The 12,376-nt window shown below is 40.6% G+C and overlaps 1 protein-coding gene across 7 annotated transcripts in view; it reads left to right on the forward strand.

Moving 5' to 3' along the window:
* The window catches only part of dnm2a (dynamin 2a), a 52,921-nt gene extending 40,867 nt beyond the window's left edge, over positions 1 to 12,054 (forward strand). For 2 of the 7 annotated variants that reach the window (XM_058378162.1, XM_058378164.1), the window contains 6 exons: positions 755 to 864; positions 964 to 1,075; positions 2,570 to 2,734; positions 4,525 to 4,748; positions 4,829 to 5,065; positions 6,097 to 8,853. In XM_058378162.1, the coding sequence (XP_058234145.1) occupies positions 755 to 864; positions 964 to 1,075; positions 2,570 to 2,734; positions 4,525 to 4,748; positions 4,829 to 5,065; positions 6,097 to 6,166 (918 nt within the window). In that variant the 3' untranslated portion in view covers positions 6,167 to 8,853. Of the gene's footprint in view, positions 1 to 754; positions 865 to 963; positions 1,076 to 2,569; positions 2,735 to 4,524; positions 4,749 to 4,828; positions 5,066 to 6,096; positions 8,855 to 10,877 lie in introns of those variants that run through there. The other 5 variants (XM_058378160.1, XM_058378166.1, XM_058378165.1 and 2 more) reach the window with 4 other exon arrangements.
* Positions 12,055 to 12,376: the final 322 nt, after the last annotated feature.

Consider the following 12,376-nt stretch of genomic DNA (forward strand, 5'->3'; position numbering starts at 1 on the left):
CTCTCTCTCTCCATGTATAAATGTTTCCAGATGCTTCTGCTCACGAGAAAGTTGGCAACCCCTCCAACCCCCCACCAAATTCTCTAGTACACACACACACACACTCTCTCTCTCTCTCTCTCTCTCTCTGTCTCTCTCTGTGTGTGTCTCTCTCGGTGCCTTTCTCTCTCTCTGTCGCTCTCTTTCTCTCTCTGTCTGTCTCTCTCTCTGTCTGTCTCTCTCTCTCTGTCTGTCTCTCTCTCTCTCTCTGTCTCTCTCTCTCTCTCTAGCTCAGTGTCTCTTGCCCCCAGCCCTCTCAGCTATCCTTTAGCATCTCTGGTGGTCCGTTATTAACCCTGCTTTGGGGCAACAGATATTTCTGCCCTGTTTATTCCCCTACATCACGAATATAGTTGTGAGCTTAGGTTAAGGTTTTTAATAACTCATTAAAAAGTCTTTAGAAAAGTGGATATATATTTTGTGTTGGATTTCCAGTAAGAGAATTTCTAACATGATTAGGGTTTTAACACCGGACCTTGAAACACGTTCATCTGGATGTAGAGGCACCTATAGGGTTTTCGAGAGAGAGAGAGAACGAATCGGGGGTTGATGAGTGTGTGTGTGTGTGTGTGTGTGTGTGTAAACACAGCAGCTGAGTGTGTTTGCTCTGCTGCACTTTGGCTGTATGTTGCAATGTCACGCCAGTGGTTTTATATTCTAACCCCTCTCTCTCTCTCTTTCTTTCTTTTTTTCTCTTTCTGTTTGCATGACACAGGAGAAGGAGAAGAAATACATGCTTCCTCTGGACAACCTCAAGCTCAGAGACGTGGAGAAAGGCTTCATGTCCACCAAACACACCTTCGCTATCTTCAACACGGAGCAAAGGTCTGACACGGCTCCGCCCACCGTGTCTCTGTTTGGCTGTGTGTGTGTATATATATGTGTGTGTGTTTATATTCTCTGTGTGTTTATGCACTCACACAGGAACGTTTATAAAGACCTGCGGCAGATCGAGCTGGCCTGCGATTCCCAGGAGGATGTGGACAGCTGGAAGGCCTCGTTCCTCCGTGCGGGCGTCTACCCTGAGAAAGATCAGGTACTGCCCACAGGAAGTGGCTCTTTACCCACACGCTGACCTCTGAATGTCATGTCCTCACGAAGTGTAGATCCAAAAGCAGCAGCCCTTGACCTCATCAGTCTCAAAAATTATTCTCAAAATTAAACACACACAGTGATATAATAATATAATAAGATAATAATATAATAACACTGTAGAACTTTTAACATTGTCCATAAATTTCACCCAAAAGCCAAATATCCTTAACTTTTTGTGAGTAGTGTATGTAAATATACACACTACCAGTCAAAAGTTTGGACACACCTTTTAATTCAATGTTTTTTGTTTAGGGATTTATTTTCTACATTGTAGAACAATACTGGAGATTCAAATCTATGAAATAACACACATGGACTTCAGTAATCCATATGTAACGACAACAAAAAAACAGTCAGTTGTTATTTTAAGACACGAAGGTCAGGTGTTCTTGCAAGAACAGTATTGTCAAGTGCATTTGCAAAACCCATCAAGCACCATGATGAAACTGGCTCACATGAAGACCATCCCAGTAAAGCAAGACCAAAACTGACCTCTGCTGCAGAGGAGAAGTTCATTTAGAGTGACCAGCCTCAGAAATCACCAATTAACAGCACCTCAGATTAGAGGCGTTATGAAGGCTTTACAGAGCATCAGTAGCAGACATATCTCAATATCAACTGTTCAAAGGACATTATTGTGGATTTCGGCCGCCTTCAGCATTGTTTTACAACGTAGAAAGAAATAAACATCAGGAAAGACCATGGGATTAGAAGGTGTGTCCAAACTTTTGACTGGTAGTGTATTTTTTTTTTTTTTTTTAATTCTATCTAATTTTTAATATAAAGTCAGCTGTATCCAATCAGTTTGTGAATTTTTTTTTAAAACATATTGCTGTAATATTGTGACAGTTATCATCAGTATTGACGACAATATTATTTTTATTATTTTATATTTTCCAGCCTCATTGGGAAAATGATAATGGATTTTATGAATCAGCAGTTCTGTCCTAAATTATATATTTATTGGGACAAAATAATAACAATAATTAATTAACAAAATAATAATTATTATTATTATATATTTTTTAATTATTGTTGTTGTTGTTGTTGTTGTTGTTATTGTTATTGTTATTGTTATTATTATTATTATTATCAATCATTTAGTATGAATTTTTTTCTAGGCCAAAACCAGCAAAAAAATGAATCAAGGATTTTCTTTGTATTCGTTTACAAACAAATTCGCTCATCCATAAAATCACGTTAACTGACTTTTAGTGTGATGTTCAACAGACACCGCGACTCACAGGAAGAGTGCTGTCCAATAATGCAGCTCTTCAGCGACAACATGACCCGCACTAACTCTTCCTGCTATTACAGGGCGCCATTACTTTTGTTCATCTCGAATGGCTGTTGTATTTATTTTGTCTTAATTTATGCATTTGTTGGAATGGACTGAGTTAAAACGAAGTGTGTGTGTGTGTGTGTGTGTGCGTAGGCCGAGGCAGATGATGGAGCTCCAGCAGACACCTTCTCCATGGACCCTCAGCTGGAGAGGCAGGTGGAAACCATCCGTAACTTGGTGGACTCCTACATCGGCATCGTCAACAAGACCATCAGAGACCTGATGCCGAAGACCATCATGCACCTGATGATCAACAACGTACGTCAGTGTGCGCGTGTGTGTGCGCGTGTGTGTGCGCGTGCGCGTGAGAAGCCAGATGGTGGCTTGTTTCGGTTTGAGTCGGTGGGCTTTCAGAATGACGTGGAAAGACGTGAGCTTGCTCATCTCTAGATGTCTGCCCTCTGCATGAACACTGAACATTTAACCTTCATCTGGTTCTTCTGGTTTTATTGTGGCACATGTGAGAGAGACATCTAGAGGTTCGTTTCCCAAAAGCCCTTCAGCGTCTTAATCGCTGCCTTTAAGAGAAACAAAGAGACGGAGAAACCGAAACCATGTAGGCATCGCCGGTCTGCAGCTAGCAGTACAGTCATTTTCATTTAGAGTCAGTGTGACTTGGCGAAATTGGAGGCAATGTAAATGAGCTGAGTCATTACAGATGGAAACAAACGCTCAGCAGGACGCTGCATCCACACGCACCACTGGGCTACAACCGCACAAGTGTATTTAAAGGCTTAAAGTCATTACTTTTGAGTAATTTCTACACAGACACTTCTAAGCATCTTTAGGAAATGGCATACAGGAGTTCCGGTTAGTTGTCTTAGTTTTATTTCTAGTAATATTTCTAAGAAACATCACAATTGGTGTGTTTAATCTCTCTGATATTGTAGCAACGGTCTAAAGTTTTGAGCAAAAACGTATTAAAACTAAATCTCAAATAAAAAACAGGACCAAAGATTGCTAGTATGTTGCTCAGCGGTTGCTATGGTATTCCAGGTGGTTGCAAGGGTGTTGCTAGGCGGTTGCTATGTTATCCCAGGTGGTTGCTAGGCAATTGGTCCATGGTCTTAAATAATCCTGAGATAAAAAGAAAAACATGATCCTGATCAAAAGCAAGTTCTTAAAATTCACTAAATTCTTGCAAGTTCCAGGTCTTAAATATGGCTCCTGGGCTGAGGTTCCGGTGTTGAGCTAAAGGTTCTGGTCTTGGGGAAGTAACCTGGGTCAGTGATCGAGGTCTAAAGTTCCTGAAAAAAACTTTCCGGATCAAAAGCAAGTTCTTGCAGAAAAGTTCCTGATCTTAAATATGATCTTGGGTCTAAAGTTCCTGATTAAAATAAGTTCCTGAGTCAAAGTTTCTGATACTAAGTAAGGTCTTGGTCTAAAGTTCCTGGTTGAAAGTAAGTTCTTGTTTTTAAGTACAGATGTTGAGCTAAAGCTTCTGGTCTTTTGTAAGTAACCTGGATCGAGGTGTAAAATTCCTGGTCTAAAGTTCCTGGGTCAAAGGTCCTGGTCTTAAGGAAAGTCCTGAGATCAAAAGCATGTTCTCAAACTTCAGAAAGTTCTTGCAGAAAATTTCCAGGTCTTAAATATGGCTCCTAGGCTAAGGTTCCTGGTCTAAATTAAGTCCCTGTTCTTAAGTACAGATGTTGGGCTAAAGGTTCTGGTCTTGATCCTGGGTCTAAAGTTCCTGGTTAAAAAAAAGTTCCTGAGTCCAAGTTTCTGATATTTAGTAAGTTCCTGGTCTAAAGTAAGTTCCTGGGTCAAAGGTCCAGAAATAAAGAGGAAAAAAAACCCTTTCTGATCAAAAGCATGTTCTCAAACTTCAGTACGTTTTTGCACAAAAGAACCTGATCTTAAATACTTCGTATATGTCTTAATTATGGTTTTTAAGTTTAAGTTAAATTCCTGTGTCAGTGTTTGTGGTGTAAAATTCCCAGACTGAATTAAGTTCCTGGATCAGTGGTTATTGGTGATAACCAGTGGTGATTTACCAGTTGGTTTTTGGTGGTTTACCCGTGGGCTCTTCCTCTGGTCTTCCTCTTCAGGCGAAGGACTTCATCCACTCGGAGCTGCTGGCCTACCTGTACTCTTCAGGGGATCAGAACAGTCTGATGGAGGAGTCGGTCGATCAGGCTCAGAGAAGGGACGAGATGCTGCGGATGTACCACGCCCTGAAGGAGGCGCTCAGCATCATCGGTGACATCAGCACCTCCACCATCTCCGTGCCCATGCCTCCGCCCGTTAATGACAGCTGGATTCAGGAGGCCAGGTCAGTGTTCTGCTTCATTAACGTCCGGTTTAATTTACACAGCTGTCCGCCTGTCTTACGCCTGTCTCTGTCCCTCACAGCCCCACCCCTCAGCGACGGCCGGCCACTGCTGCCCCTCCCCCTAACAGGCCTCCAGCAGTGAGAGGGTCCACCCCGGGACCGCCTCCTCTAAACCCATCCCCTGCTTTTGGTGCTCCGCCCATCCCATCCAGACCAGGACAGCCCATGAACGCCTTTAGCAACAGTGGCCAGGATCCATTCAGTGCGCCGCCTCAGGTGCCCTCTCGCCCGGCACGTGTGCCCCCTGGGGTGCCCAGGTAAAGACGTGTGTGTTTGTTTATTTACCACTAAGGATGTGTCTCTTTTTGTTCGCTGACGCTAGCTGATGTACTCTGACCTCAATATGGGATTTACTCATGTCTCATAATCTGACACCATACTCTCAGGATATACTTTCTAACATCATGGCTCACCTTTCAGTCTCTCTCTCTCTCTCTCTCTCTCTCTCTCTCTCTCTCTCTCTCTCGTTCTTTACTTTCAGTTTTTACCACTAGGCCTTTCATTCGCTCTGACTTCCATTAGAGGGCAGCTCCGATAGCATTCTATATTTTTGTCAAAAATAAAATCTTTCCCGTTCTACAAGCGTCTCTTTATTTCAGCCGGGCTACAACCTGACAGCATGTAACCATGGGTAACCACAGGTAACCATGACAACGAGAGATTATAGAGAAAGTAGGAGTGTAGAGGCGCAGTGTGAGGCAGTGGTGGCTCAAGTGGTTAAGGCTGTGGATTTTTGATTGGCTGATCGGGGTTCAAGCCCCAGCACCACCTAAGCTCCACTGTTGGGCAATTTAGCAAGAACCTTAACCCTTTCTGCTCCAGGGGTGCTGTATCATAACTGCCCCTGCACTCTAACCCCAACTTCCTCAGCTGGGATAAGAAAAGTACCCCACTGTGCTGTAATGTATGTGTGGCGATAATAATAGAGGATAAGTCCATCCTGACCACAGTAAAGTGTTTATATTGAGGTGTTTAGTGATTCTGCTGCTGGTTTTTAGGAAGTGATGTAGGTGCTGGAGGTCGATCTCTGAGCTGACATTGTTGAGGTTGATGGTGGTATCAGGTATTAGATGGACAGGAGAAAAGACTAAAGCTCTGCCGCATCGTCGTCTTTTGATACAGAGCATGAGCGAGGGATCAATCAGCTGCCTTCAGAATGGAACAGAGTCTGACTTTACTGTTATACTTTTTTCTGTTCTCTTTCTCTTCCACCCTCTTCATCTCTCTCTCCCTCTCTCTGTTGGTGGAATGTCTCTTCTCATCCTCTCTCACTCTTCTCTCCCTGCAGCCGAAGACCTCCTGGCGCTCCCACCCGGCCCACCATAATCCGCCCTGCTGAGCCCTCCCTTCTAGACTAGGCCTTCACCACACACACACACACACACACACACACACACACACACACACACACTGCGTATATGGGCCAACAAAGAGAAATCGAGTGATCTAGTGAGCGATGGAGGAGGCTGCAGGGTTAGAAAGCTGCGGATTTGTGGATTTGTGTCTGTACAGCCAGCCTGACCAATAAATATCCACCTGTCTAGTTTGTTCAGACTGTTCTGTCATATAAAAAACGCTGCTAATTTCCTCCTTTTTAGGCACATGATCGAAATTCCACATGCAGGCTGTACTATTAGTACGATTAATCAAACCACTTCTCTACATTTTTTGTTTGTTTCCTCTATATTATTTTCCTCGGGTTGGCCTCCAGGGGGCGCTGCTTTAACTGTGCGATGATGAGATTTACTTTGGGTGACGTTTTTCTGTTTTGTTCATCTCTCTCTCTCTCTCTCTCTCTCTCTCTCTCTCTCTCTCTCTCTCTCTGAATGTAAAACAGCGTCCGCTCACTAGGAACTAGCCGAGACCTTTATTATATATATTTGTTTTTAATTTCTAGTAAATATAATATTATTGTTTTTTTTGTTTGTTTGTTTGTTGTTTCCTTTCCGCATCTCGACTAACCCTCCCACTCGACTAAGAAAAGAAGACGCCGTCGTTCTCGCCATCTTTCCGTCAGCCTTTAAAATCATGAGGCGTAATTTTAATAAATTCACTAAAGGACGTTTAGATTATTAGCAGGTGGAAGTTAAATACGGCGCGTGGAATAATCACCGCTCTTCTGTAAACGTTCTGCGTGTCTGCGTAACAATATCGCGCGCGCGCGCGTGTGTGTGTTTATGGCTAGCATAGCGTCTCAGGTTTTCACAACTCCTGATTGGTTAACCGAGTTTCTATCACTTATTCATATTCCCTTCAGCCTCTGTTTCACCTTCAGGGACGGAACGAGCATCGTTAAAAGCGGGCAGATGGGGAGAGTACGCGATGGGGGGGTAGTTTTGACCAATCAGACGCGAACAAGGAATTTGTAGTTAGCGGACGAACACAAGTCACGTTTTACGACACGTTTGCAAAAAACAATAACCTCACTTTTTCCTCATTAAGTTATTTATTAAGTTGAAAAAAATACATAATTTGAAACCTTCTATAAATGTGGATAAGAAGATGATAAAGCGTTCGAAATCGTACCCAGACCTCATGCTAATGTTTTGGTTTTGTTTTTCCTTGTAATTTGGTCTAAACTACCCCCTCAGGTTGGAGATTTGAACCCAGACTGTATGAACAGGGTGGGAAAAATGGAGCGCATGCATACTCTACATGTACATGAACTGTAAAATGCTTCCTTTTAAATAATAATAATAATAATAAATGATAGTTGTTAATAATAAAGCATTCGCGTGTCGGCGGACGGAAAGACGAAGCCGCCGACGTCACGAGCGATCGCAAGCAAACAAGTCGGTTACTAATAAACACATTAACAGGGCCGAGGGACAGGGGGACGGCTTTGAGGTTATATACATGTGCAGTTTGGATTTTTAATTTCTTTCTTTCTTTCTTTTCCTTTTTTTTTTTTTTTTGAGTGTATTATTTATAACCCGGGCATTTGTCATGGAAGTTTTTGATTTCCCCTTTTTTTTTTTTTGTTTGTTTGTTTGTTGTTGTTTGTTTCTATGCTTTCGGAGAAATCATGTGTGTAGGATAGTGCAGGGAGGCGGTCCGAAGACGCGTCACGTCACACGACGCCTTCGACAAGAAATCTATAAACAAACAGAAATAAATCAGAGCTGAAGAAGGGGAATTTACCCGGAATTATGATCGGCCCTAACTTCGGTCCCTGTGGTGTTTCCGGTCATCAGATTGACGCAGAATGACGGTGTTCGGTGTTCGATTTTTTTTAACGGGTTCAAAGGGGTGATAACTGCTGATAAGGATGATTGTGATGATGATGATGTTGATGATGATGATGATTTCTGGGTTTTGCTTTTGGATTAATCGTGATTTTTTTTTTAAAAAAAAACTGATATGGAGAGACGAAGGACAGAGAATTCCGGTACCTCAAAAATGAAGTACAGTAAAATAAATGAGTGAGGTCAGATGTCTCGAGGTTTTAATCCTGATCTGATTCACTTATGCACAGCGTGGCTATGATGTCATATTTACATTCTAATAAAAGGCTCTATATAAGTATATAGAAGACTAATCGTAGCCACGCCCACCGAGCGTAATCTCTCCTCCGTCACTCTCCATGCCTCTCATCTCTCGGGTTTCCTGCGGGAGAAACACATGACCACCCTGTAGAAGTTCTCCTATTTGTATTCCTTTCATATTTTGTTTTGTTTTTTCTTTTGAAATCATCAATCCTTGTCAAGTGCCTCTGTAGCAATTAATGCACTCTGAGCAAAAAAACAATGGTGGAAAATTGGAAAAACTACGAGCTAATAAAAAGAGGTATTGTGTACAATAAAAGGGACTTCCTGTGGTGATTGGTGTTTCCTTGTGTCCTTGATTTTCCTTTCTGTCTCCTGGCTGCATCTGTCCATCTGCATCTTTCACACACCAACCTCATCCTTAAGACCGTATCAGGCGTACGGGGTTTCTGCAGGTCCTCACTTTTGGTTTTGAACCTTATGTTATAAATCGGTTTATTTATCTGTAGAATCTAGTGCAAAAGTTTGGATATTCTCAGCACACACCTTGTCATGAGGATGTAGGAAAACAATCAACAACACCAAAGTGCTGAAATGGAATGATGCTTCGTGTTAATTTTTATTGTAAAATAAATTTTTATAAAATTTAAAGGGGGGGGGGGGTACAAACTTTTGCATGGTACCATTTTTAACGTTTTCTAGCTGCTGATCAGTTGGCATATGCCGAGAAATATTGACATGAGAATGTAAAATTGAACAAAATGGCCCTATGGTCTTTTTTTAATTAATTTATTTATATTTTTATTATTTATTTTTTATTTCAAGGTGAAATTCTATTGAGAAATCAATGCTAGGAGACGTCTCGGGGATCTGCAGACACCCTGCACTCATCATCTGCTACTCCAGATCTCTCTAAAGCAGTAGTCTTAGTCTCCTAAATGTTTCTTCTGCTCTAAAGGTAGTGTAGATAGTGAGGTTTCAGCAGATCCTCCAGGATTTCAACCAATTTTGTTGCGAGGAAATGAACAGAAAATCAAGAGTGATATATGAGTGAGAAATTCTACTTAAGAGAAAGATAAGGAGTCACGTGTGTAAGTCGAGTAATCGAGCCAGAAATGAGTGCCAGAAGAGTTCAAAAAAAGCTAATGCTAATTTTAAAATGTACCTAAATAATAAAATGTAAATGTTTGTAACTTGTAAAATGAAACATTAGCATCATTCAGTCTCATCCATTCTACTGGAATGGATGCTAGTCTAAGCTAGCGTTAGCAATGAAACCACTAAACGCTTTACAGCTAGTTATCTCAGTGTGTGTTTTCAGAATGAACTCGGAAACTATGCGGATTAATGGGCAAATCCGCTTGACTATAAACAGCTCTAGAAAAGGAAATGTGTCACCCTGATGATGATGAGCTTCCCATTTTGAATCTGGTTCCTCTCAGGGTTCCTTCCTCATATCATCTTGGGGGGTTTTTCCTCACTGCTATCACCTCGATCATTAGAAATAAATCTAAATGTAATATTAAATTGTTATTTTTATATTTCTGTGAAGCTGCTCTGAGACGATGGGCATCTATAGGAAGAAAAATGAATTGAATACTGAAACGTTTTACTGAGGTAGAGCCGAGACGCTCATCCTGGAATCTGATCGGTTGTATTATTACACAGACACACATGGTTTATATACAGCGATCAGCCATAACATTATGACCACCTGCCTAATATTGTGTTGGTCCTCCTTTTGCTGCCAAAACAGCCCCTGACCCGTCGAGGCCTGGACTCCACTAGATCCCTAAAGGTGTACTGTGGGATCTGGCACCAAGATGTTAGTAGCAGATCGTTTAAGTCCTCTAAGTTGTGAGGTGGGGCCTCCATCTTGGTCCACCTCACAACTTACAGGACTTAAAGGATACTTTTGATAGATACTGACCACTGCAGACCGGGAACACCCCACAAGAGCTGCAGTTTTGGAGATGCTCTGATCCAGTGGTCTGGTCATCACAATCTGGCCCTTCGTCAAACTCGCTCACATCCATTTTTCCTGCTTCTAACACATCAACTCTGAGGACAAAATGTTCACCTGCTGCTTAATATATCCCACCCACTAACAGGTGCCATGAGGAGATGATCATCAGTCTTATTCACTTCACCTCTCGCTGGTCATAATGTTATGCCTGATCGGTGTATAGTGTAAATCCATTAGTTGGATGAGAAAAGAAGTCATTATTTTACTTATTTTATTTTTAGTACTGCAGGTGAATTTCAGGGGGTCAATACTTTTGCACTTTGCAAGCCAGCGAAAAAAACAAAACAAAACGATGACCCCATTTTGCGACGTGTGGTCAAATGTGAAAGTAGGTCACTGCAAGATGCTCGAGTCACTTCATGTTAGTATGAGGTTGCCTTTCCGAAACTGATAAATCACATACACACACACACACACACACACACACTCACACACACACACACACAAAACCAGCTCGTCAGTCAGTTGTCGCTTCTCCACACGCGTGTGTTTATCATGTCTGCACACTCATCTCATCTCTCTTTTCTCATCGCTCTCATTACGGTTGTTCTCAAACAGACGTCCGGCTCCGCGACGGAACCAGTGGTGACCACCAAACGTCCAGAACAGCAGCGCTGCAGTGCATCATGGGAGCCCAGAGAAACCAGAGGAAGAGTTTCTACAGTTCTGTTTAACTAAAAGTTGTTTGTTTTTTTAATTTTTTTCCTCAGAAAAGTTAAGTGTGCAACCTAAAAGTGTGCACTTTAGGACCTGGCTAGTGCTTTTTGAGTCTGTAGTTATGAATCTGATCAAGATTTACCTCAGAAAATAAAAAGAAATGTCTCGAGTCACAAAGGAACGGGATGAAAAAAGAGGAAATGTTTAAGTTTAATGGTGTTTTAATGATGAACTTCACTGCTATGTAGCTAAATTTATTATTACACCCATTTTCCAGATGATTGAAGGTCTTAGATTACTTTAACGCTTACTACACTCACCATGAATGTGTTTTTAAACATAAACATTAACCTTACAAATATTCCTGAGGTATAATAAATGTGTTTGAGCTAGCATGGTGGTTTATTTATAGCTAAATGCTAAAATATTGTGCTGACTGAAGTTTGCTTCTTTTTAGTTGATTTTTCGCTATCTAACAGTTTAAGGCAGTCTAATTAATAATGCGAATCTTTCCCGGGAATCACTTTCTGTAACTGGGATTTACGATCACTCAGAGATACCTCGTAGTTTTAGTCACGTTTTAGGTTTTTTTTTTCCCCTGGTGTTCAGCTATAGAAATAAAAATCTTAGTCGTTTTTTTTTTCCTATGAAATTTTCCCATGATTTCCTTTTTTTAATTGTTTTAGGAAATTAGCTGGATTGGGATTGAAAATGTAGACTCCCTATACAACTCTGCTTATATTTATTAGTGTGTAGCTGTGAAGATTTATTCAGATTTATTCAGACTGTGTATTCGATATATATGTATATATATATATTACACAAGAATCGAAAGATTTTTAAAAATTCAATTTATTTGATTTTCTTTCTGACTATACGGACTCTTTACCTCAGAACACGCAGCTAGTCCGCGGTTTTGTTGCAGCCGTGAAGAAAACGACAGGAAATCGTGTTCTGATGCATTTTATTACTGTCAGTTTGGAGATCTTGTACGTCTGAAGCCTCTCCAGCGAAACTAGAATCATTGTGTTATGATGTGAAATTAAATTAAATCCATTCCCAAGAATTTTTCATTTTTTTTTATATGAGAATTAATCAATGTGTGAAACTTTATTTCTGAAGCTGTAAGATCTCCAGAGAACTATAAACTTTTCACAAATGACTTACTGCTAAACAAAAAATATTATTATTATTATTATTATTATTATTATTATTATTATTATTATTATTAAGAAGAAGAAGAAGAAGAAGAATAGGTATTTTTTATATTTTGGAAAAATATTTTTTCATAAAAATAATTAATAATTATTTAATTTTATTATTTTATTTTAAAATAAAATAAAATTTAAATAATTATTAAGAGCTAATTATTACTATTGGATATTAATAGAATAACACAG

The sequence above is a fragment of the Hemibagrus wyckioides genome, linkage group LG24 (genome assembly GCF_019097595.1).
Source record: "Hemibagrus wyckioides isolate EC202008001 linkage group LG24, SWU_Hwy_1.0, whole genome shotgun sequence".
NCBI classification, from domain to species: domain Eukaryota; kingdom Metazoa; phylum Chordata; class Actinopteri; order Siluriformes; family Bagridae; genus Hemibagrus; species Hemibagrus wyckioides.